Here is a 26,942-nt window from a genome sequence, read left to right as displayed (position 1 = left end):
GTGTGGATGGGGGAATCACTTTCGTTTTTTCCTCTCATCCCGCTGGATGGACAATAAAACTGAACCATGTATGGTCAGATTTGGAAGGAAGATATGAGACATTTCCTGATCTGTACAGCTGAGGAGCAGGAAATGTCTCACTGTCTGTGATTAGCGCTGTGCAGTGTCGGCTTCCTGGCGGGATCGGGAATGTGGGATTTCCAACACACTGGAGCCCATCACTATTCATCATCAACTGATCCCCCTGAAGGGGTTAATCTAGATTTCCACACTATATATGTGTGTATCATCATCTGCTGGAGATAAAAGACATCACAGTGACTATGGGGGAAGAGGACGGACATGACGGGGGGTTACTGGGTGTAAATAGAAAATAAGATCTTATTACCTCCTCTGCTGCGTCTTCCAGTAATGGCTTCTCTCTACTTCCTCCCGACTCACCTCTCACCCGGAACTTCCTGTCTGTACCTGACATCACTTCCTGTCTGTATCTGGCATCACTTCCTGTCTTCTGAGCTCCACCGTTGTCAGGAAGCATGTGGCCTCCACTCCACTTTTTTTCTTTATTTTTACCTGAACTTCATTTTGAATCTCTGCAGCTGGAGCTCCACTGTCACAGGAAACATGTGGCCTCCATAACTCCAATGTAATGTAATGTAACAACCAATAAATAGAGGATACTACAGGAAGTGGAGGTCACATGATTTCCGTGTAGAGTGGAGCTCCAGTATCTGCAGTCTGCGGATGTACTGATCCATTCTGTTCTTACTCATTGAGCCGGGGATTTGCAGAAATACAAGAAGATATTTTTGGCAGGTTTTGTACTTTCTGTTAAAGTGCTGTCCCTAACCCCTTCAATACCGGGCACTTCCACCCCTTTCCCGCTCTCACACTTTGAATGACAATTGCGCGGTCATGCAACACGGTAACCATATGAATTTTTAATCATTTTCTTCACACAAATAGAGCTTTCCTGACAGGCTCCATAGCAGCATACGTGTGAGTTAGCCCCGCCTCCATAACTACCCAATAGGACCTCTCTCCCATAAATCTTTGCTCCCGGCTGCTATCCGTGTTCCTTTTTTGTCCTCCTCCGTAGGACCAAGTGGTTCTCCTACCTGAAGATGACTTCACAGCGATCGATCGGCTGAATGACGAGGTTTGTACCTCCGATAGGCCCTGACTGTTAAGCAGGGTATGGAGTGTAAATGCAGAGTAGCGCTGAAGAAATGGTTTGACTTACCTAAAGTGTGCATGGCCTGTTTGCCTGTTGCTGTAGGTGGCCATTATCTGCTGGGAGGTCTGGTGTGTGTGTTTCTGGGATCGTTCGGCCAGCTGATCGTTGGTGAAGTGGTGAGTCTGTATATTTCCATGGCAACAGTGTTTTTGTGTTGTGCCTGTATCTGTATTTCTCCTGTGTTGTTTGCACCGTTCCCATACTGTTTGATGGCGCTTCCACGTTCCAGCAAACTACTCTCTCCAATTTACGGGCATCGCAGGCATTATGCGTACGTGCGAACCCGATGTGAGTGCAAGGCTTGGTTTCGCGCATACGCTCGAGCACCTTGCGTCTGACGTCGATGATGACGTCATAGGCGCCACTTTTAAATTCGTTTGAGAGCTGTCAGAGCCCCGGGAATGATTGCAGACAGCAACTTCCCGGGGCTGACAGCACAGCGGTTTAAGGTAGGGGCAATCCCTTATGATAGGGATATTCATATTTTCTTTATTTAAGGCTGAAACTGTATTTTTTGTTTGTCTGCTGCAGTATCAAGTACTGATGTTATGGATGCTTCACTGCTCCCTAGTGGCCAGCCCACTCATGTTAGGTAGGTCGCTGTGTTTTGTGTTTTTAAAATATTGGAGAGAGTTCAGCATAGGTAGCAAGAGTGGTATTAGGTAAGGGTCCCAGCACTGAACCTTGGGGTACACCACTGATAACCTTAGACCATTCAGAGTAAGAATCATTAACCACGACTCTCTGAATTCTGTCTTTTAGCCAGTTTTCTATCCATTTACAAACGGATATTTCCAAACCTGTAGACTTTACCTTACACATGAGCCGTGTGTGCGGAACTGTATCCAACGCTTTTGTAAAATCCAAGTATACCACGTCCACCGCCACCTCTCTGTCCAAGTATACCACGTCCACCGCCACCCCTCTGTCCAAGTATACCACATCCACAGCCACCCCTCTGTCCAAGTATATCACGTCCACCGCCACCCCTCTGTCCAAGTATATCACGTCCACCGCCACCCCTCTGTCCAAGTATATCACGTCCACCGCCACCCCTCTGTCCAAGTATATCACGTCCACCGCCACCCCTCTGTCCAAGTATATCACGTCCACCGCCACCCCTCTGTCCAAGTATACCACGTCCACAGCCACCTCTGTCCAAGTATACCACGTCCACTGCCACCCCTCTGTCCAAGTATATCACGTCCACTGCCACCCCTCTGTCCAAGTATATCACGTCCACCGCCACCTCTCTGTCCAAGTATACCACGTCCACAGCCACCTCTGTCCAAGTATACCACGTCCACTGCCACCCCTCTGTCCAAGTATACCACGTTCACAGCCACCTCTGTCCAAGTATACCACGTCCACTGCCACCCCTCTGTCCAAGTATATCACGTCCACCGCCACCCCTCTGTCCAAGTATACCACGTCCACAGCCACCTCTGTCCAAGTATACCACGTCCACAGCCACCTCTGTCCAAGTATAGCACGTTCACAGTCACCCCTCTGTCCAAGTATACCACGTCCACCGCCACACCTCTGTCCAAGTATACCATGTCCACCGCCACCCCTCTGTCCAAGTATATCATGTCCACTGCCACACCTCTGTCCAAGTATACCACGTCCACTGCCACCCCTCTGTCCAAGTATACCACGTCCACTGCCACCCCTCTGTCCAAGTATACCACGTCCACTGCCACCCCTCTGTCCAAGGTTTTACTTTCCTCCTCATAAAAAGAAATCAGGTTTGTCTTTCATGAATCCATGCTGTCTGTTGCTTAAAATATTTTTATCCTGCAAGAACTCTTCTATGTGGTCTTTTATTAATCTCTCCAGTATCTTCCCAACTATAGAAGTTAAACTAACAAGTCTATAGTTACTTGGTAAAGACTTTGTTCCCTTTTTAAATATAGGCACCACATTGGCCCTGCGCCAATCCAGTGGTTCTATTCCTGTCATTAACGAGTCCCTAAAAATTAGATACAATGGCTTTGAAATTACGGAGCTCAATTCTTTTAGGATCCGTGGGTGGATGCCATCAGGGCCAGGTGCTTTATCCACCTTTATTCTGTCCAAATATTTCTGGACCATATCACTTTTGAGCCATTGTGGATTTGGGGCTGTGTAACTACCACCCCCATTATGGACATGAGCTCCCCCATGCTCCTTTGTATACACAGAGCTGAAGAAAGTATTTTATAAATCAGCCTTCTCTTTGTCCCCAGTCACCCACTCTAGATTCGCAGAACTACGTGCACTCACAATACACAAGTGTCATGGTTATGCAGTGATCTTCCTGTGTTTGCTTACCTCCCCTCATGTGTTCAGACTAAGAGGCCAGCCACTTCCATCTGGTGGTTTTTATAACCTCTCCTCTAAGCATGGCTCCACCCCAGGTCCTATCAGGGAACCCTATATTAACCTGTGCACTGCAAGCCATCTGGGCTGATCAACCATTGTGTATTCATTGTGTGTTTGGTGTCCTGGTTCCTGCTTGCCGTGTGCTCTATGTTTGACTCTGTTACTGACCTTGGCGTGTTCTCAATGATTCCTGTCTGCTTGCGACCTTGACCTTTTGCATGTCCCTGACCATCCCTGTCTGCCTGTGACCCTGAACACTTGGTGTGTACTCTGTTGCTCCTGTCTGTTAGTTGCCCTGACCCCTACTGTATCCCCTTACTATCCTTGTCGTTCCAGCCTGTTGCTCCCTTCTCCTGTAGTCTACTGTGAGCGTGAGCTGTGAGACCCTAGGGGCCGTGACCTGGAGCCAGACTGCAGCGTAGTCCATCCTCATCACTGGAGGCTCTGACGAACACCCGCTGGCTCTTAGACTCCGCGCCCTGGGGAATCTATGCTCCAGCTTCCGTTGGGATCTGTGTTAGTGATCCTGTAGACCTGTGTCCTGAATCTACCTGGGTACAATCCGCAGCAGTCAGTCCTAAGGTCCACTACCTAGCGGTGCACTTCCGACTCCTACGGAGTGCATCTGTCACCTGGTCTCAGGTGGCCTGACAACAAGTAGTAATAATCCACACACACTACTCTTTTTTTGTGGTTGAACTGGATGCACTTGTGTCTTTTTTCAACCTGACTAACTATGTAACTACTCAAACACTCAGGTACTCACACTACACAGGTACTATGACCCCCGTTATAACCTCCTGTTTTAAACTGTGTTTTTTAACTCACCACTTAGTCCAGTTCTACTAAGTCCGGTTTTTAACTCACCACTTAGTCCAGTTCTATTAACTCCGGTTTTTAACTCACCACTTAGTCCAGTTCTACTAACTCTGGTTTTTAACTCACCACTTAGCCCAGTTCCACTTGGACAGAGTTCCAGCAAACTCAAAGGTGAGCCTGCGAGTTCTACAGAAGGTTATATAGGCCTCAAGCACCTGTCACCAATTAACCACTCCCCTTAATTAGTAGGCTGAAGGAAGCAAAGAAAAAAAAAAAGCTGTTTAAAAAGTGTCAGAAAAGGGTGTTAAAAAGCCCCAAAAAGAACCTAAAAATTCAGCCCAGTAATCAAAAAGCAAAACTTGTTCACTCTCCACTCAAGGTCCCCACTGTTTAGCTTCCAACCAGCAGTCTGGTATGGTCTTGACCACCATGCTGCAGCTCAGTTTCAGGGTCTTGGCAAACTTCTTATAGCCTAGGCCAGGGATCCTCAAACTACAGCCCTCCTGCTGTTGCGAAACTACACATCCCATGAGTCATTGTAAAACTCTGACATTCACAGACATGACTAGGCATGATGGGAATTTTAGTTCCCGAACAACTGGAGGGCCATAGTTTGAAGACCCATGGCCTAGGCCATCTTTATGTAGAGCAACAATTCTTTTATTTTTTTCAGATCCACAGAGAGTTCTTTGCCATGAGGTGCCATGTTGGAGTTCCAGTGACCATTATGAGAGAGTTAGAGCGATAACACCAACTTTAACACACCTGCTCCCCATTCACACCTGAGACTTTGTAACACTAAAGAGTCACATGACAACAGGGAGGGAAAATGGCTAATTGTGCCCAATGTGGACATTTTCACTTAGGGGTGTACTCATTTTTGTTGCCAGCAGTTTAAACATTAATGGCTGTTTTTTTAGTTATTTTGAGGGGACAGGAAATTTACACTGTTATACAAGCTGTACACTCACTACTTTACTTTGTAGCAAAGTGTAATTTCTCCAGTGTTGTCACTAGGGATGAGCCGAACACCCCCCTGTTCGGTTCGCACCAGAACCTGCGAACAGACCTAAACTTCGTGTGAACTTTAGAACCCTATTAAAGTCTATGGGACTCGAACGTTCACAATCTAAAGTGCTCATTTTAAAGGGTAATATGAAAGTTACTGTCCTAAAAAGTGTTTGGGGACCCGGGTCCTGCCCCAGGGGACATGGATCAATGCAAAAAAAAGTTTTAAAAACGGCCGTTTTTTCAGGAGCAGTGATTTTAATAATGATTAAAGTGAAACAATAAAAGTGTAATATTCCTTTAAATTTCGTAGCTGGGGGGTATCTATAGTATGCCTGTGAAGGGGCGCATGTTTCTGGTGCTTAGAACTGTCCCTGCACAAAGTGTCATTTGTGCAGGAAAAAAAGTCTTTTAAAATCACTTGCGGCTAAATTGTCGGGTCTCCGTAATACAGAGAACACTCAATGAGTGTTCTCTGTATTAGCCGACAATTCATTCATTCATTGATTAAAAAAAAAAAAAAAAAAAAAAAAAAAAAGCGTGGGGGTTCCCCTAAATTCAATCAAAAGGCCCTTCAGGTCTGACATGGATATTAAGGGGAACCCCGTGTCAAATTTAAAAAAAAAATTGACGTGGGGGTCCCCCCAAATATCCATACCAGACCCTTCAGGTCTGATATGGATATTAAGGGGAACCCCGCATCAAATTTAAAAAAAAAATTGACGTGGGGGTCCCCCTAAATATCCATATCAGACCCTTTATCCGAGCACGCAACCTGGCAGGCCGCAGGAAAAGAGGGGGGGACGAGAGAGCGGCCCCCCCTCCCTCCTGAACCATACCAGGCCACATACCCTCAACATTGGGAGGATGCTTTGGGGGTCTGTGACCCCTCAAAGCACCTTGTCCCCATATTGATAAGGACAAGGGCCTCATCCTCACAACCCTGGCCGTTGGTTGTGAGGGTCTGCGGGCGGGGGGCTTATCAGAATCTGGAAGCCCCCTTTAACAAGGGGACCCCCAGATCCCACCCCCCCCCTGTTTGAAATGGTAAGGGGGTACAAAAGTACCCCTACCATTTCACAAAGAAAGTGTCAAAATGGTTAAATAAGACAAACACACTTTTGAAAAATTCCTTTATTAAAAATAAAAAAAATAAAAAAAAAATTCCAGCGGTGCTAATCCACTCTTGCTATCCAGCGACGGGTCTCCGGGGTCCAGCGATGGATGATCATATCCAGCGACGGGGGATCTCTCAGTCCAGCGCTGTCCATACCTCCTTCTTCTGTCTCCACTGATGTAACGCAGGTTTCCATTACATCAGAGGGGGCGGGGTCACCCACACGTCACTGGGGAACCCCTGGCTTCCCTCTCCTGCGTCAGAGGGGCGGGGTCAGGTGACGGGTGGCCCCGCCCTCCCAATATAAGAAATGTCAGCGCTCGGCTCTCTGCAGTGTCTCCGCAGTGAAGACAGAAGAAGGAGGTATGGACAGCGCTGGACTGAGAGATCCCCCGTCGCTGGATATGATCATCCATCGCTGGACCCCGGAGACCCGTCGCTGGATAGCAAGAGTGGATTAGCACCGCTGGAATTTTTTTTTTATTTTTAATAAAGGAATTTTTCAAAAGTGTGTTTGTCTTATTTAACCATTTTGACACTTTCTTTGTGAAATGGTAGGCCCTTACCATTTCAAACAGGGGGGGGGCCGGGATCTGGGGGTCCCCTTGTTAAAGGGGGCTTCCAGATTCTGATAAGCCCCCCGCCCGCAGACCCTCACAACCAACGGCCAGGGTTGTGAGGATGAGGCCCTTGTCCTTATCAACATGGGGACAAGGTGCTTTGAGGGGTCACAGACCCCCAAAGCATCCTCCCAATGTTGAGGGTATGTGGCCTGGTACGGTTCAGGAGGGAGGGGGGGCCGCTCTCTCGTCCCCCCCTCTTTTCCTGCGGCCTGCCAGGTTGCGTGCTCGGATAAAGGGTCTGGTATGGATATTTAGGGGGACCCCCACGTCAATTTTTTTTTAAATTTGACACGGGGTTCCCCTTAATATCCATATCAGACCTGAAGGGCCTTTTGATTGAATTTAGGGGAACCCCCACGCTTTTTTTTTTTTTTAATCAATGAATGAATGAATTGTCGGCTAATACAGAGAACACTCATTGAGTGTTCTCTGTGTTACGGAGAGGAGACCCGACAATTTAGCCGCAAGTGATTTTAAAAGACTTTTTTTCCTGCACAAATGACACTTTGTGCAGCGACAGTTCTAAGCACCAGAAACATGCGCCCCTTCACAGGCATACTATAGATACCCCCAGCTACGAAATTTAAAGGAATATTACACTTTTATTGTTTCACTTTAATCATTATTAAAATCACTGCTCCTGAAAAAACGGCCATTTTTAAAACTTTTTTTTGCATTGATCCATGTCCCCTGGGGCAGGACCCGGGTCCCCAAACACTTTTTAGGACAGTAACCTGCATATTACCCTTTAAAATGAGCACTTTAGATTTCTCCCATAGACTTGTATAGGGTGTTCCGGCTTTTCGAATTTGCTGCGAACAGCCCAAATTGTTCACTGTTCGCTGAACAGGCGAACAGGCAATGTTCGAGTAGAACATGAGTTCGACTCGAACTCGAAGCTCATCCCTAGTTGTCACATAAAAAGATAGAATAAAATATTTACAAAAATATGACTGAGGGGTGTACTTACTTTTGTGAGACCCTGTATATAGGAACAAGATGTTTCCTATGTTGCTTTTGAAACCACAAAACATGTAAAAAAAATTATATGACTTTGGCCTTCTAGATTAATTATTTTACCCTCCATAGTTCTGATAAAAAAATAATAACTCTGAGCCCCCACCCCCACATATACACATGTACAAACATAAACTCACACATTAGGGAGCCTGCGCCTGAAAACATTGATTGTGATACACAGGTTACATATTGCCGGAATGAGAGCAATAATTCTATCACCAGACCTCCCATGTAACACTAAACTGATGACCTATAGGGGGCTTTTAAAGCCTTTAAAACAGTAAATAGTGTAGCGCTTCTATTAAGTGAATGTGTAATCCCATGAGGAGAATCCGAATACGATCACAGAAAATCAAATTGATCAGTAATCACATGGGAAAGTCAGTAATCACATGGGGAAAGTCCATATACAATCACAAATAATAATAAATAAAGTCCTCTATAGTGTAACTGATGCACAAAGAGTGAGATAAAACTTCTTCAGAAGAGATAAGCGTTTCACTAGACAAGTGCAACCCAATATGTCAGCTTGTCTGAAGATATCAAAAAGGTGGGTAGAATACTCTTACCGAATATGATGGACTCACACGGTCTTACGACGGTTGAGTCGGAAACGCTTGGGGTCCCGACCTAGGACCGGATGGTAAGTTGGTGGAGGTCCGGATGTTGGTGGAGGTCCGGATGTTGGTGGAGGTTCGGATGTTGAGAAGACTCCAAACGACTGAAGAACGTAGGGGGTGTCTCACAGGGGGTTCTCCGGAATCTTCCTCAGGTTGTCCAATTCGGATGTGGCTCAATTGGAATTACAACCCCAAATGAGGGGTGAGGGGTTTATAGAATTTAGAACAAAAAAGAAAAAAGAAAGCTCCACATGGTGTGGGTCAAAAAATATTAACCATCAGGTTTTATTAAAAGGTCATATAATTAAATAAAAATTATGACTGGTGATCACAAGTGAACAAAATAAAAGCAATGTGGGGTGCCAAAAGCAAGCCCGACGCGTTTCGACATAGAGTGTCTTCAACAGGGGCCTTTTCTTTTTTTTTTTCTCTCTTTTAAAGCCTTGCCTATAGAAAATATAGGGTACTGAAGTCTGTCACCATTTCACAGGTGCACACAGATTTAAGGATTGACATGTTGGGTATCTATTTACTCGGTGCAACCTCTGCTTTTGTATTTTACCAAAAAACTGGGTAATTTATTGTGCTTTTGTTCCCTCTGAAATGGACTTTAGTGTGTTTTTTTACTGAAATTTTGCATTTCTTAGACTTTTGCAATAATATCATGTGACTAAAAAAATGGAACTGCCACTATATTATTCTTTAGGGTGTCTGCTTTCAGAAATAATATCACGTTTTGGGGTTTTATATAATCTTCAGGCCTAAAATGATTTTTTTAACTCCTTCCCGCCCGGATTATCCTGATGGGACGTCATATGGTGTCCAGATGAATAAGCCAATCGGGCGCGCGGCGATCGTTGGTGTGTCACTCTGACACATGGCATCTCCAATCTCGGTAAAGAGCCTATGATGTAGTCTCTTTACCATGTGATCAGCTGTGTCCAATCAAAGCTAATCACATCGTAACCATGAAGTGTCGGTTATCGGCTTTACTTTATTCATGCTGAGAAGGTGCGAGTAGAGGAGAGCCAATCAGCGGTTCTCCTGACAGGGGGATCTGCACTGATATTCAGCATTGATTATCAGTACAGGCCCATCAGTGATGACCACAAGTGCCCCACCAGTGGTGCCAATCAGTGCCTATCAGGGATGCTTATCAGTGCTGCATATTAGTGCCTCCTCATCAGTGAAGGAGAAAACTTACTTTTTTTATTTGTTTATTTTTTAACATAAAATATAGAATTATTTTTTTGTCTTTTTTAATTTGTAACACAAGAAATAAAAACACCAGAGGTGATCAAATACCACCAAAAGAAAGTGTTACATAACCGCGCAATTCTCATTCAAAGTGTGAGAGCGCTGACAGATGAAAATTGGCCGGGGCAGGAAAGGGGTGAAAGTGTCCATTATTGAAGGGGTTAAACATTTGGGCAAAAAAAAAAAAAAATTAGGGATGAGCCCAATGTTCGAATATCGGGTGTTTGCCAAACAGCGAACAATATGTGGTGTTCGCGGCAAATTCAAAAGCTGCCGGAACACAGTTAAAGTCTATGGGGCTTATATGCAAGTTAGGGTTTGGGGACCCGGGTCCTGCCCCAGGGGACATGTATCAATGCATTTTTTTTTTTTTTTTTAAATGGGCGTTTTTTCGGGGAGCAGTGATTTTTTTCAATGCTTAAAGTGAAATAAAAATGAAATATTCCTTTAAATATTGTGCCTGGGCTTTGTCTATAGTATGCCTGTAAAGTGGCGCAGTTTTCCCGTGTTTAGAACAATACCACAGCAAAATGAAATTTCTTAAAGAAAAAAGTCATTTAAAACTGATTGTGGCTGTAATGAATTTTCGGTCCCGGCAATATAGATAAAACTCATTGAAAAAAAAGAGCATGTGATCCCCCCAGTTCATTACCAGACCCTTTGGGGCTGGTATGAATATTAAGGGGAACCCAGAACCAAATTTAAAAAAAAATGCGTGTGGGGCTCTCTAAAATCCATACCAGGCCCTTCAGGTCTTATATGGAAATTAAGGGGAACCCTGCTCCAAATAAACAAAAAGGTGTAGAGGTCCCTCAAAATCCATACGAGACCCTTATCCAGGCATGCAACCTGGCAGGATGCAGGAAAAGAGGGGGGACAAGAGAGCGCCCCCCTCCTGAACTGTACCAGGCCACATGCTCTCAACATGGGGAGGGTGCTTTGGGGTAGCCCACTCAAAGCACCTTGTCCCCATGTTGATGGGGACAAGGGCCTCAACCCCACAAAACTTGCCCGGTGTTTGTGGGGGTCTTTGGACAGGGGGCTTATTGGAATCTGGAAGCCCCCTTTAACAAAGGGCCCCCCAGATCCTGGCCTCCCGCCCTGTGTGAATTGGTAATGGGGTAAAAGTACTCCCACCATTTCACAAAAAAGTGTCAAAATGGTAAAAAAGACAAGAGACAGCTTGGGACAAGTCCTTTTATGAAAAAAAATATTCCATGATGTCCATTCATCTTCTATCGCCCTGCCGATGAGCCAAAATCGTCGAAAAACCGAACCGAAGCCCCCATGGCGTCAGAGGGGGGTGGGGTCATCCGGTTACGTCACGGCTGGCCCCACCCTCAGTTATATAAAAGCTGTCACAGAGAAGATGCGACAGTCGGCGGGAGCCTCTCATGGACCCCTTTACAGGCATACTATAGACACCCCCCCAGGCACGATATTTAATAGAATATTTCATTTTATTGTTTCACATTAAGCATTAAAAATCACTGCTCCCAGAAAAACAGTTGTTTTTAAAAAAAAATTGGATTGTTACATATCCCCTGCGGCAGGACCCGGGTCCTCAAACACTTTTTATGGAAAGAACTTGCATATAAACCTTTAAAATCAGCACTTTTGATTATTCATGTTCGTGTCTCATAGACTTTAACGGGCTTTGTTAGTTCTGCCAAATTTTCTGCCTGTTCGCATGTTCTGCTGCAAATCGAACTGGAGGGTGTTTGGCTCATCCCTAAAAATAATAATACAAAAACATCTATGGCATTGAAAGAGTTAAAGGAAACGTTCACCTTCGGGAAAATGTTACATGTTCCTGTTCCTGCAGTGGCTCAGCGATTCGAGTCCTCTGTGTGACAGCAGTGCGGGGAGAAGTTCCCTGTACCGGCTGTCACTTTATGAAAAGAGCGCGGCCGTGCCATTCATTCACAGAGTTCTGTCCTTTCCCGATGTCGGCTTGTAGTTTTCAATGAACTCCCACACCTCTGCTGAGCTCTCTGGTAGATGAGGAACAAGGAGATTGTCAAAAGGGACGAGGAGATTTAGACCCCGATTTAGTCCCTTCAACAAGTTGTTTTTTTCAAAAAATGTCCACAACCCTGAAACTGTTTCTTCCATGATGATGATCAGCCATGGAGTATATCTGAGGTGTATATCAGGGTGTGCTTCTTCCCCACATGAGAGCTGTGATGTCCAGCAACATTCATATAGAAGACATTTCCCACACTCAAGGCACTAATACACCTCGAGGGTTGTGTGGGATCCCTGATGTACAGGAAGACAGGACTTCAGTGAGGAACAATTCCCTCAATCAGGACAGGAATGCGGCTTCTCCCCCGTGTGAGATCTCTGATGTCTAGAAAGACTGGAGATACGTGAAAAACATTTCCCGCACTCAGGACAGGAATGCGGCCTCTCCCCCGTGTGAGATCTCTGATGTGTGCAAAGACTGGACTTATCTGAAAAACATTTCCCGCACTCAGAACAGGAATACGGCTTCTCCCCTGTGTGAGATCTCTGATGTGTGCAAAGACTGGACTTATCTGAAAAACATTTCCCGCACTCAGGACAGGAATGCGGCTTCTCCCCCGTGTGAGATCTCTGATGTTTGTAAAGATTGATTGCCTGTGAAAAACATTTCCCACACTCAGGACAGGAATATGGCTTCTCCCCTGTGTGCAATCTCTGATGTGTGTAGAGATTGCACTTCTCTGAAAAACATTTCCCGCACTCAGGACAGGAATACGGCTTCTCCCCCGTGTGAACTTTTTTGTGCCTATGAAGATTCGATTTTAAATGGAAACATTTCCCGCACTCAGTACAGCAAAAGCTCTTCTCTGTCTCCCTCTCCCTCACAGTCTGAGGTTCCTCAGGATAAGAGGAATACGATGGTCCATCTACACTGTGTGGTGCCGGATGGACATTTGAGGTAGTCGGGTTTTCTCCTGGACTATACTGTGTGATGTCCTCATCTTCTACTTTACAGTCTGGAGACAAAGTGAGACAATCCTCTGAAGTTTTCCTCATCTCCCGTCCATCTACTAAAATAGAAATACAAAGATTATTACTAGACATCAGCTGATTGGTTCCCCTAAACCAGGACTCCGCCCACATCAGGCAGCTTTGTCTCTGAGGATCTTACAATTCCTCCCTCAAGGTAACTAGTAAATGGGTCCTCTGTAGGGTGGCAACTAATGATTATTTTCAGTATTGATTAGTTGGCCGATTATTGTTTTGATTAAATCAATTAATTGGATAAAAACCTCAGAAAAAGGTTGGTGTATAATCGAGTTAATATTCTTGAATATATAAAATCTCTAATATGATGGATGACAGACTCCCTTGTCATAGACAGGTAGGTGGGTACAAGCTCCCTGCACCTCATGTCACTTATGCTGGCCGAACACAAACAAATTTTTCTTTAAAAAAAACATTCATCCAATTATTTGACAACTATTTTCATAATTAATTATAATAGACAAGAACTGTCTTCTATAGGAGTGACAGTGATGAGGGGATTATAGGACGAGTGTCCCCTCCCCCTCTATCACTCATTGCCATCTTCCCAACACAAGAAGTCCTGACCTTCCTTATTTAGTCCATGATTTAGTCATGAATAACAGGTCAGGAGTATATAATGTACAATATAGAGTATATAGTGTAAGGCAGCCCTTACATTTTACATTTGCCTACTTTGCAAGTGGAAAAAGATGGCTGGTGATCGTGGGCTGCCTCGGAGGAGGGGGGGGTTGAACAGGAGCCGTTGTCCCAGCCAGGGGAAGAGAAGAGAGGAAGAGTTGAACTGGCCGATCGTCAGAGAGCGGGGATTGCCCCGTGTAACAGCTTTCATTTGAATTGCTGGATTCCTGGCACCGCTCACGTCACACAGTCCCGCCTCCCCGCTTGGGGCACTTTATAGACAGAACATCGGTCTAATGCCAGGAGGTGCCGGGGGAGGAGGTGGGACTATGTGACATGAGTGGTGAGGAGGCAGGATTGTGCAACGGTGAGTGGCACCGGAAACCAGCAATTCAAATGAAAGCTGTTACAGCGGACAATCCCCGCTCTCTTATCATCAGCCAGTTTCACTCTTTCTTTGCACTGCTGAGACTGTATCGATGGGCACGGGTCTCGCTGTATTGAGGGGCACTGATAAAGTTGTTGTTAATATTTATTTTTGTAACTTAATTCTGCATAAAACATTTAAGTTTCATTTCATGAGATAATTTATGAGGGTGTGTTTAGGGGTGGAGACTGGTTGGGTGGCGCAACTGGTGGTGAGTAACCCTTAAGGCCTGGCTGGTACCTCAGGACTTGACATTTTGAGCCCTGGTGTAAGGGTCAGGAGTATGTAATGTGGAATATAAAGTATGTGAGAAATGGACCCTCGCGCTATTAAGTGTTAAACGTGAAAAAATAACTAAGTACGTATAAAAATGGAAAAATAGAAATTCTAACAATGTATAATCCACAGTGAAAGTAATACAAAAGTGCAAGTGTTGCTAAAAAAATGCAGAGGGACAAAATAGTTAACATCAACTATCACATGAGAATAAACAAAGTAAAGAGTCCTGCGCAAATCGTGCCACTGAAAAAATATGAATATATAAAAATATAAAAAATTATATATATAAAAAATATTAGAAAAGTCAATAATCAAAATAAACACACCGATGTGTGAAAACAGTGAAAAGCAGGAGAAAAAACTGGACCAACTGTTCCAAAATAGATATATCCAGGCTCTCAGAACTCTCACCTCAAAGATGCAATAATCGGGCAAAGTAGAATAACCCCAGAAGCTTCTCCTTTATTTCTCTCTATATAATGACCAAGGAATTGTAGATGAAGCCTGTAGTATATCCTTCTGCCACTAGAGGGCCATTTCCAACACTTGAATATAACACTACAGCTTGTAATTCCGTGGTAAAGAGCTTGAAAAAAAAAACACAGAGGAGAGGGGGAGAGGGAGAAAAAGAGGGGACTCCGATCGTGTAGTGGTTTTAATGAATGGACAAATTTATTAAGTAGTAAAATAGACTCTCACATTAGCAAAAAAAGGTTAAAGCAGAAAAGGTAAAATGAAGATCTGGCGTTTTCGGCCAGTCTTATGCTGTTTCTGGTTTGCCCTACGGCCACTTAGGGAGTGGCCGTAGGACAAACCGGAATCAGCGTAAGACTGGCCGAAAACGCCAGATCTTTATTTTACCTTTTCTGCTTTAACCTTTTTTTGCTAATGTGAGAGTCTATTTTACTACTTAATAAATTTGTCCATTCATTAAAACCACTACACGATCGGAGTCCCCTCTTTTTCTCCCTCTCCCCCTCTCCTCTGTGTTTTTTTTTTCAAGCTCTTTACCACGGAATTACAAGCTGCAGTGTTATATTCAAGTGTTGGAAATGGCCCTCTAGTGGCAGAAGGATATACTACAGCCTTCATCTACAATTCCTTGGTCATTATATAGAGAGAAATAAAGGAGAAGCTTCTGGGGTTATTCTACTTTGCCCGATTATTGCATCTTTGAGGTGAGAGTTCTGAGAGCCTGGATATATCTATTTTGGAACAGTTGGTCCAGTTTTTTCTCCTGCTTTTCACTGTTTTCACACATCGGTGTGTTTATTTTGATTATTGACTATTCTAATATTTTTTATATATATAATTTTTTATATATTCATATTTTTTCAGTGGCACGATTTGCGCAGAATATAAAGTATACAGTGTAAGGGTCAGGACTCATAATATTGGTATTCAGTAATCAGTGGAAGATGAAATGATTACATGAGACAAGTTGCAGAGGTCCCACACCGCTGCCTCCCATCTCCTGAGATTGCACTCAGTGACTTGGGTCTGAGACTATACAGACATATCCCTCCACCCGGCACAGCCAGCAGACAACACAACAAGTAATCCTGGGGGGATTGTTCTGTCAGAGATCTTGTCATACCCGGGTATGGGGCAGAAGACCCAAATCACATACCCCAGGTGCCTAGATCTAGTAACATCTATGGGGAAAATGAACATTTTGCTGCCAGCTGATCCCCAGAATCTCCATAAATCCAGTCTAGAGACATAAATTGTGTCGGCAGCACAGAGAAGGAAGATTATCGGAGAGAAATCCAGGAATACAGGACGGGGAACACAGCTCAGGAAAGTGACCAGGGGATTACAGGCTATCACCCAGCCCCCGCCCTACTCTGGACCAATCAGTGAGCAGTATGGGTGGAGGAATGTATTTAGTGTTAATGACCCACCTGTGCTGATCTCTGTAGGAGTGTCCTCCTCTATAAATGTCCCCGTTATTCCATCCTCCTCCATAGACTGCTGATCATCCCTCACATACCTCTCTTCTTCTTCTGATTTCACCTCAAATTCTATATCCATTGGATCTCCACTCTAAACCAAGAAAATGAGAGAGAATATCATCTGTAAGATAGAAGATTTATTATTGTGACATCACATAGAAAATACACACATTGTCTCTAGGAGTCCATGTTCTAGATGCTCCATCCCACCAACCTTGCAATATTGAGGGATGGTGTGACCTTCCTGTGTGGAATCCCGGGAATACAGAGGACGGGGACATCTCTCTGGACAGTATCTTGCATATTAGCCGTTAAAATCAGCACTTTACATTCCGAACGTTCGAGTCCCATAGACTTCAATGGGGTTCCAACGTTCGTAACGAACGTGGGGTCCGTTCGAAAGTTCTGGTACGAACCAAACCGGGGGTGTTCGGCTCATCCCTAGAGTTGTTACACATAGCGCAGGTTTTATTCTAGTTATATTGGTGACATAATTGCCCAAATCTGGGGATCAGGAGCCATTTCCACCCTTTACTCTCAGCTGGGGCTCTTTGTATCCATATAACGGATGTTCTACATGACTAAATCTGACATCAATTTTACTGCAAAATCAAAGGGGTCAAAATGTTCCCCCCCCCCCCCCCCCCGAGCAGTAATATATTTCTATCCCCCTTGGTGGGAGTGTAGATGAGCCATCTATAAGGATATACAGTACATACACACAGCACAAGGCCGTGTTCACACTACAAGACGTTTCTGCAGTTCCTCTGATCTCCACAAGGTGGTGATCTCACTTCTACCCAGACAGGAAGTCTCTATGGCAGACAGAAAGTGATGTCAGATACAGACAGGAAGTTCCGGGTGAGAGGTGAGTCAGAAGGAAGTAGAGAGAAGACGTTGCTAGAAGAAGTAGCAGAGGAGGTAATAAGAAGGTATTTTCTATTTACACCCAGTAACCCCCTATAATGAAGGTCAGAAGTATTTGATGTTTGTATTTAGTTTTATAAAATGGACAATCTCTAATCGGGATTGAACTGCTGAGTCTGATGGGTCAGTATGGACTGGGTGCTGCTCTCTGCACCCTGGACATATAGTTCTGTATTGTCTGTGCTGCTGAGCTGTGGTCAGACCCTCCCAACCCCATCCAAGGGCCCATGGACTTCACCCTGCCTGCCCTTCTTCAGCTACCAGCCCCTACCCCTGTTGGGCCGGATATCTGCCATTTCCTTTACTTAACCCATCACGCCCTGATCTCTGCCCTTTTTTGGACCTGGATCTCTGTCCCTGAGTCGGGCCCATTTCCCTGGCCATCCTACGTGGACTACCTGTGTGGTGTTACATTGTTATCAGGTGGAATTTTTCATTGTACTGTGTCTTGCTACCCTATGTGCCAACACTGCTCTGCCCTGTGGACTATCACCCCTTTGCTGTCCTGAGGAGCACTCTTCATTTCTGTGCCTTCTGTTTGCTCCATTAAATAACAACCCTTATCTGTCCCATATTACCGCCCCTGAGGATCGCTCTTCATTGCTGTATCTATTATGTGTTCTGTGGACTAATTCTCCTCCTGCCTGTACCCCGAGTCCCCCAATAAATGCCCCACGTGTCGGGTTCCTGGTGATTTGTCTCTGTGTGCTCTCTCTCTGCACTCTTCATTCATCACACCCCCCGTCATGTCCGTCCTCTTCCTCCATAATCACTGTGATGTCTTTTATCTCCAGCAGATGATGATACGCACATGTATTATTATTATTATTATTATACAGGATTTATATAGCGCCAACAGTTTACGCAGCACTTTACAATATAAAAGGGAGACAATACAGTTATTATACAATAAAATACAAGAGGATTGAGAGAGCCCTGCTCAGAAGAGCTTACAATCTAATAGGGTGGGGCAGGTGGTACAAAAGGTTGTAACTGTGGGGAATGAGCTGATGGAAGTGATAAAAGATCAGTTGGAGACGTGATCGGCTTCCCTGAAGAGATGAGTTTTCAGGGATCGCCTGAAGGTAGCAAGAGTAGGGAATAGCCAGGCAGGTTGAGGTAGCGAGTTCCAGAGGATGGGAGAGGTGTGTATATATATATATAGTGTGGAAACCTAGATTTACCCCTTCAGGGGGATCAGTTGATGATGAATATATCTTCCTTCCAAAGCTGGCCATACATGGTTCAGTTTTATCGTTCATCCAGCGGGATGAGAGGAAAAAACTGAAGTGATTCCCCCATCCACACATTGGAGGGGGATGGGGGAATCCTCCCCGCTGCACTATTGTATTATGGCAATGGGGGGCGCTCCTCCGCTCTCAGAATACACAGATCAGTGATGAAGCTATTGGCTGCAGCCGCTGATGGAGTGACTTTTATCCGGCAGTGACCACACATGGATGGAAATGTGACCGATCCCTGCTGAACCAGCTGAATTTCCATGTCTCTATGGTCACCATAAGTGACTTCCTCCCCTCCCCCTCATCTCCTTCATTATGTAAGTCATGCTGAGATCATCTCCCATTGGCTGAGCAATATTCTCATTTGTCTCTGAGCTCTTGGCATCCTCACTAGCAAAGTGGAACTGTTGGTCCTGCATTGTATGTGATGACATCAGAATACCTGCTACAAGCTTTTATCCTGCATAGTGTGGGGGTTCTGTGTGGGTAAATTATATCTCACCCTGAAGTGGAGCTTTAATAAAATGGACCCCTGAATGGAGAGGTGAGGAGGATTCTGGGAATATCATTTGATTTTACTATTTGTGTTCAGATCTAGAGTTTTCCTCCTGTGAAGTCTGGAGATCATATGACCATCACATTGCCTCCACCTCCCTCCCTGATAGAATAGAGAAATACAAAGAAGATTCTAGAAGTCACCAGAGAGATGATGGAGGAGAGGTGAGGAGGATTCTGGGAATTCTGGGACATTATCCAGTAACAGACAAGGGATGTGTCTGGATGGTGACTGTATCATTGTGTGTGTCAGGTTCCTATAAGGTGTCAGGATGTCACTGTCTATTTCTCCATGGAGGAGTGGGAGTATTTAGAAGGACACAAGGATCTCTACAAGGACGCCATGATGGCCAATCAGCCGCCCCTCACATCACCGGGTAAGAGGAGACTTTATTGTAAAGGAGAGAGCAGTACGGAGGCTCCACCTAGATCCCCCATCATCTGATAAACACATAGAAACAATGTATTCAGTCAGTGTGTGTGTTTCCTACAGATGGATCCAGTAATGGGAACCCACCAGAGAGATGTCCCCGTCCTCTGTATTCCCGGGATTCCACACAGGGAGGTCACACCATCCCCCACCATCATCAGGTAGATGAGGAACAATCACTGATAGTATCATTAGGATCTGTACATTATCTGCATTGTTACCATTGATGTCATTTTTATTATATATTCAGAGTGGAAACCTGAGAGATTCTAAAGTTGAGGTTAAAGAAGAGATAAAAGAGGAGGATGATGAGGATGGGGTGATGGAGGAGTCTCTAAAAGAACACAAAGATCTGTACCAGGACACCATGGTGGAGTCATCCAGCTACAGAAACCCACCAGAGAGATGTCCCCGTCCTCTGTATTCCCGGGATTCCACACAGGAAGGTCACACCATCCCCCTCCATCATCAGGTAGATGAGTGACAATTATTGGTAGTTCTGATTTATACACAGCATGATTGTTACAATGAATGTTTTATTATATATTCAGAGTGGAAACCTCGGGGATGATAATATTGATGTTAAAGAAGAGTATAAAGAGGAGGATGAGGAGTATGGAGTGATGGAGGAGTTTTCAGAAGGACACAAGGATATGATGGAGCCACCAAATACCAGGAACCCACCAGAGAGATGTCCCCATCCTCTGTATTCCCGGGATTCCACACAGGAAGGTCACACCATCCCCCACTGTTACAAGGTTGGTGGGATGGAGCCTCTAGAACATGGACTCCTAGAGATGATGTGTGGATTTTCTATGCGATGTCACAATAATAAATCTTCTATTTTACAGATGATTTTCTCTCTCATTTTCTTGGTTTAGAGTGGAGATCCAATGGATATAGAATTTGAGGTGAAATCAGAAGAAGAAGAGAGGTATGTGAGGGATGATCAGCAGTCTATGGAGGAGGATGGAATAACGGGGACATTTATAGAGGAGGACACTCCTACAGAGATCAGCACAGGTGGGTCATTATCACTAAATACATTCCTCCACCCATACTGCTCACTGATTGGTCCAGAGTATGGCGGGGGCTGGGTGATATCAGCCTGTAATCCCCTGGTCACTTTCCTGAGCTGTGTTCCCCGTCCTGTATTCCTGGATTTCTCTCCGATAATCTTCCTTCTCTGTGCTGCCGACACAATTTATGTATCTAGACTGGATTTATGGAGATTCTGGGGATCAGCTGGCAGCAAAATGTTCATTTTCCCCATAGATGTTACTAGATCTAGGCACCTGGGGTATGTGATTTGGGTCTTCTGCCCCATACCCGGGTATGACAAGATCTCTGACAGAACAATCCCCCCAGGATTACTTGTTGTGTTGTCTGCTGGCTGTGCCGGGTGGAGGGATATGTCTGTATAGTCTCAGACCCAAGTCACTGAGTGCAGTCTCAGGAGATGGGAGGCAGCGGTGTGGGACCTCTGCAACTTGTCTCATGTAATCATTTCATCTTCCACTGATTACTGAATACCAATATTATCCTGACCCTTACACTGTATACTTTATATTGTACATTACATACTCCTGACCCCTGCACTATATACTCTATGTTGTACATTACATCATTCTTATACTATATAGTCCTATCTGTTGTATCTTACACAATATGTTGTACATTACATAGTCCTGACTTCTGCTCTCTCCCCTCCCCCCCACTGCTATATATACACATAATATGTCCATTTCCTACCAGCTGGACATTTTATATCTGATGATCCGATTGGAGCACAGCAGGAACCAATCAGCTGATGTCTAGTAATAATCTTTGTATTTCTATTTTAGTAGATGGACGGGAGATGAGGAAAACCTCAGAGGATTGTCTCACTTTGTCTCCAGACTGTAAAGTAGAAGATGAGGACATCACACAGTATAGTCCAGGAGAAAACCCGACTACCTCAAATGTCCATCCGGCACCACACAGTGTAGATGGACCATCGTATTCCTCTTATCCTGAGGAACCTCAGACTGTGAGGGACGGGGCTGTCCTTTCAACAGAGAAGAGCTTTTCCTGTACTGAGTGTGGGAAGTGTTTCCCTTCTAAATACCATCTTAATGTGCATATAAGATCTCACACAGGAGAGAAGCCGTATTCCTGTCCTGAGTGCGGGAAATGTTTCCGTTCTAAATCCCATCTTAATAGGCATAAAATATCTCACACAGGGGAGAAGCCATATCCCTGTCCTGAGTGCGGGAAATGTTTTTCACAAACGTCCAATCTTTACAGACATCAGAGATCTCACACAGGGGAGAAGCCATATTCCTGTCCTGAGTGCAGGAAATGTTTTTCAGTGAAGTCCCGTCTTTCCACACATCAGCGATCTCACACGGGGGAGAAGCCGTATTCCTGCCCTGAGTGCGGGAAATGTTTTTCAGTGAAGTCCCATCTTTCCACACATCAGCGATCTCACACAGGGGAGAAGCCGTATTCCTGTCCTGAGTGCGGGAAATGTTTTTTAGTGAAGTCCCATCTTTTCACACATCAGAAATCTCACACGGGAGAGAAGCCATATTCCTGTCCTGAGTGCGGGAAATGTTTTCCAGAGAAGTCCAGTCTTTCCAGACATCAGAGATCTCACACGGGGAAGAAGACGCATTCCTGCCCTGAGTGCGGGAAATGTTTTTCAGAGAAGTCCAATCTTTCCAGACATCAGAGATCTCACACGGGGGAGAAGCTGCATTTCTGTCCTGAGTGCGGGAAATGTTTTTCAGTGAAGTCCCATCTTTCCACACATCGGCGATCTCACACGGGGGAGAAACCGCATTCCCGTCCCGAGTGCGGGAAATGTTTTTCAGAGAAGTCCAGTCTTTCCACACATCAGAGATCTCACACAGGGGAGAAGCCGCATTCCTGTCCACACAACCCTTGAGGTGTGTTAGTGCCTTGAGTGTGGGAAATGTCTTCTATATGAATGTTGCTGGACATCACAGCTCTCACGTGGGGAAGAAGCACACCCTGATATACACCTCAGATATACTCCATCATGCCCAGTCATGTCTGTGAATGTCGGAGTTTTACAATGCCTCATGGGACGTGTAATTCCACAACAGCTGGAGGGCCGTAGTTTGAAGATTCCTGGCATGATGGGAATTGTACTTCCTGAACAACTGGAGAGTCGTAGTTTGAAGACCCCTGCCCTAGCCAATATAGGGTGGGAAAGAAAAGACAAATTTGCCAGATTTCATGATTCACCACACTTTAACTTCACAAAGAAGCTGATAACACCGACTGTTCCGAATAAAGAAGAACGAGCATAAAGTACATCTCATTTAAAATGATGAGCAAAAGTCTTGCAAGAACTCCAGCTAGCGGACCTGCATATGTCTTCAACCAGGACTTTTTCCACGGATGCCCATGAGGCTCCCATCCCTCTAGTGGAGTGAGTTCTTATACACTGCGGAGGAGCAAGGCCCTGTTGTGTGTAAACCAAGGAAATAACCTTTGTGATCCAGGTAGCCAGAACTCTTGATGAAGCTGCCTCCCCTTTCCTAGGTCTGCAAGGGAAGATAAATCGGCTCTCAGACTTACGTGTCTGCTGAGCCCGCTGTAGATATATTGACTAGACATGTGCAATTCCTTTAGTTCCCAATTCCTTTTTTAACGAATTTTGACAAATCCGTTAATTCCGAAATTTCCAAACTTCTGAATTTTTCAAATTACGAACTTCCGAATGTCAAATTTCTGAATTTTACATTTCTGGATTTCCGAAATACGAATATCTGAATTTAGAATTTCAGAATTTCGAATTTTCGAATTCTGAATTTTCAGAAATTCAAAAATTAGAAAATCTGAAAAAAGAAAGAAAATCTGTAAAATTCGAAAAAAATAACTATTGAATTATTTCCTTTCAAATTTGGCTGTTTTTGAATGTAACGAATACGAATTTATCTGAAATAACGAATTATCTGAAATAACGAATGCTGCATATAAACGAATGGAACATAACAATATAATAATAATAAATAATAATAAAGCATTTTTATTATTGTTATTTATTATTAGTTTGTTCCATTCCATTTGTTTAGATGTGGAATTCGTTATTTTGGATAATTTGTAACTTCAGATAAATTTGTATTCGTTACATTCACAAACAGCCAAATTTGAAAGGAAATTCCAATGCCTATAATTTAATAGTTATTATATCAAATTTTACTGATTTTTCTTTTTTTTTTAGGATTTTCTAATTTTTGCATTTCCAAATTTTCGAATTCCAGAAATCGCAAAATTTGAAAATTCAAATTTTGGAAGTTTTGAAATCCGAATTTTCGAATTTCCAAAAAAAGAATGAAATGAAAACGAACACATTTGTTGTCAGTACACACGTCTAATATTGACATTAGGCTGACCATGTCCAGTGGTCTTAGATCTAGATGGTTTGTCTGTTCCGGTGGCTGTGTGAAACAAGGTAGCACCACCTCCCGGTCTATGTGAAATGTTGAGATGACTTTAGTGGCCAGGCCCGATGAGGGACACAGGATCGCCCTATCTGGATAAATGATGCAAAATGTCTCTGTGCAGGATAGGGCAGCCGACTCTGACACCCTCCTGGCTCTTGTAATGGCTGTAAGAAAGACTCATTTGATTGTTAAAAACCAGAGTGGACCAGACTTAGTGGGACCAAAGGGGGGCTGCAATAGGGATTTTAGTACCGTGTCTAAGTCCCAGGTTGGAAAAAATGTACAGGACAATTGTGATAAAAGGAGAAGATTCTATGCCCACATCCATGAATACAGACCACTGGACCAAACCAACTTCTTAGTGGGATTTTGAAGGGCATAAACAACATAAACAACAACTACATGTATAAAATATCCACAAAGCTTTATTATAACTAATTAAAATGATACAAAGTATAAAATAGTTGATGTGATTACAAAACAATTGTTGATGAATGTGAGCGGATAATCATATGATTCCGTCAGCCAGCTCATTAAGGGGACAGATTGGGGGAGGGTAACATCTGTCCCCTTAATCAGGTGGCTGACAGAATCGTATGGTTCACGATTCGCTTCCCTTTGCGATTTGCACCAATGTGGACCTTCAGAAGATGAACATTAGAAGATGCACATTAGTGCAAATCGTGAAGGGTAGGGTCCTATAGCGTGAATGTCAGGCCACCACAACATTGTACCAGGTGGCGGCATATGATGTGAGGTAATCGGTCATCCATTTTATTTGTTTTAGTTGTTTTTATGCATTTGGATTTTATCCTGATGTTGTAGCTGTATGTCCAAGTATTGCAATAAATACTACACTATGGAGCACCTTTTTTGTTTATTTCTCATGGTACTTTGGGTCATATAAATGGAGCTGAAGGCTGGTGACCGGTGACTGCACACTCATTTCTATGTATTGTCACTACACTCACCTGGGTGCGATTATCGCTTCTATTTTGCAGTATTACACTATATTCCTTTATTTTATGGATTTACGATTGGAGTCCTAAATATGGAGGATTACTAAGAAGAAACATCTGTCCCCCGAGGGCGATGCCGTTTATGCGTGTTCCCTGCACTTTATGGAGCAGTCAATATTTCTGGTAATCTCTGATCTTATATCCCAATAAGACACGGGTTGGGAACGCATTTAGCAGTACAAAGTCCATGGTGATTATCAAAAATACTATATACAGTATAAATGTAACCTTCTCTATAGAATGGGCTCTCCAACCAGAGGTGTCATAATACCAACTGCCAAACCTTATGGTAAAATCCACACAGATATGGTGGATGGCTATATCCTTCAGGACGAATCGTCCAAACTGTAAGCCCTTGTACACATGGTCGGAGAATCCGTCGGAATGTGTCCTATCGGACCGAGATCTCTCCTGTGTGGCAGGTCATGGGGGTTATTGGGGAGTCAATGGAGGATTGGCATCATGATTGACGATGGATTTACAATAAGTGAATTCTTTTTTTTTAAATAAAGGACATCGGGTGTCTGTATTGCTTTTTTTAATGAATGTACACCAAATGCATTCATATGGAGGGACTGGGCACTTCCAGATTCTGATAAGCCCCCCAGACCCCCACAGCCACTAGGCCAGAGTTGTGAGGATGAGGCCCTTGTCCTTATCAACATGGGGACAAGGTGCTTTACTATGAGGAGTCCCCCCAGGGAAGGCCCCCCATGTTGAGGGCACATGGCCTGATATGGTTCAGAAGAAGGGGGTGGAGCCACATGCTCATCCCTCCCCTTTTCCTGGGAAGCCAGGCTACATGCTTGGATTATGGATCTGGTATGGGGGCATGCGTATTTTCTGGGGGCACCTACATTTTTTGTGTGAGTCCCTCCTTAAATTCCATCTTACACTCAGGGTCTGGTATGTATTTAGGGGTCTCTATACATGTTTTTAATTCTTGCTGTAAGATGAGCTACAGAAAAACTGACAAAGAAAAATGAATCGGATAATTTGCCAGAAAATGTGAAGTTACACACGAGGTAGTATTATACCCTGGCTAAGTTACACAAATTCTTCCCCGCTGTTTCCGAGAACTGCTTCAGAGGTTACCCTGAGAGGAAGACCCACCTACACATTTTTTGGAGTTGTATAGCTCTAAGGGACCTTTGGTTACCGCCAAGGTGGCAGAGATTACTGGGGTTTTGATCACCCTGATTACCTGTCACAGTTCACCTGAGTACCTGTCACAGTTTATCTGAGTACCCGAGTACCTGTCTCAGCCCATCAAAGTACCCGTCACAGTCCATCAGAGTACCCGAGTACCTGTCACAGTCCATCAGAGTACCCGAGTACCTGTCACAGCCCATCAGAGTACCCGAGTACCTGTCCCAGTCCATCAGAGTACCCGAGTACCTGTCCCAGTCCATCTGAGTATCCGTGTACTTGTCCCAGTCCATCTGAGTACCTGAATACCTGTCACAGTTCACCCGAGTAAATATCACAGTCCATATGAGTACCTGAGTGCCTATCACCACCCTTCAGAGTACCCAAATACCAGTCACCAGGCCATCAGAGTACCCGAGTACCTGTCACCAGGCCATCAGAGTACTCAAGTTCCTGTCACCAGCCCATCAGAGTACCAGAGTACCTATCTGCAGTCCATCAGAGTACTCGAGTATCTATTTTCAGCCCATGCCTCATAGAATATACGTTGGGGTGTTTGCTTTCCAAAATGGGGTCATTTTGTGGGTAATTCCATTGTTCTGATGCTCCAGGACCTTCAAAAGTGTGATAGGTAGGAACGAAATGAGATATGTCGTTTATGCTCCTAGAACACCTGAAGGTACTACTTCAATGTTCGGCCTCTGTATGTGGCCAGGCTGTGTATGAGTCCTACACATGTGGTATCGCCATACTTGGGAGGAGTAGCAGAATGCGTTTTGGGGTGTAATTTTTGCTATATACA

The 26,942-nt window shown here is 44.4% G+C and overlaps 3 protein-coding genes across 7 annotated transcripts in view; 1 reads left to right on the top strand and 2 right to left on the bottom strand.

The window, feature by feature from the left end:
• Positions 1-26,942, top strand: part of LOC143989797 (uncharacterized) — a 765,658-nt gene that overhangs the window by 416,380 nt on the left and 322,336 nt on the right. For 2 of the 3 annotated variants that reach the window (XM_077490065.1, XM_077490066.1), the window contains exons 2-7: positions 19,123-19,250; positions 19,339-19,462; positions 19,579-19,676; positions 19,766-19,961; positions 20,248-20,273; positions 20,397-21,125. In XM_077490065.1, the coding sequence (XP_077346191.1) occupies positions 19,378-19,462; positions 19,579-19,676; positions 19,766-19,961; positions 20,248-20,273; positions 20,397-20,939 (948 nt within the window). In that variant the 5' untranslated portion in view covers positions 19,123-19,250; positions 19,339-19,377 and the 3' untranslated portion in view covers positions 20,940-21,125. Of the gene's footprint in view, positions 1-19,042; positions 19,251-19,338; positions 19,463-19,578; positions 19,677-19,765; positions 19,988-20,247; positions 20,274-20,396; positions 21,126-26,942 lie in introns of those variants that run through there. The other variant, XM_077490067.1, reaches the window with a different exon arrangement.
• LOC143989578 (uncharacterized) overlaps positions 1-26,942 on the bottom strand; it is a 229,597-nt gene that overhangs the window by 13,230 nt on the left and 189,425 nt on the right. Inside the window, exon 1 of one of the 3 annotated variants that reach the window (XM_077489771.1) lies at positions 8,758-10,063. The exons of 1 other annotated variant lie outside the window; for it this stretch is intronic. The gene's annotated coding sequence lies outside the window, so the exon portion shown is untranslated. Of the gene's footprint in view, positions 1-388; positions 480-8,757; positions 10,064-26,942 lie in introns of those variants that run through there. One more of the 3 variants, XM_077489769.1, reaches the window with a different exon arrangement.
• On the bottom strand, positions 11,591-16,570 carry LOC143989811 (uncharacterized). Its single transcript, XM_077490084.1, has 2 exons — positions 16,312-16,570; positions 11,591-13,103 (listed from the first exon to the last, which is right to left on the bottom strand). The coding sequence occupies exons 1-2, from the start codon at positions 16,439-16,441 to the stop codon at positions 12,370-12,372; spliced, it is 864 nt and encodes a 287-aa protein (XP_077346210.1). The 5' UTR covers positions 16,442-16,570; the 3' UTR covers positions 11,591-12,369.

This window comes from Lithobates pipiens, unplaced genomic scaffold (genome assembly GCF_037356315.1).
Source record: "Lithobates pipiens isolate NorthernLeopardFrog02 unplaced genomic scaffold, aLitPip1_a1.2 Scaffold_18, whole genome shotgun sequence".
NCBI classification, from domain to species: domain Eukaryota; kingdom Metazoa; phylum Chordata; class Amphibia; order Anura; family Ranidae; genus Lithobates; species Lithobates pipiens.
The sequence above is the reverse complement of the archived record's forward strand: the minus strand, read 5'-3'. Positions and strand labels throughout refer to the sequence as shown.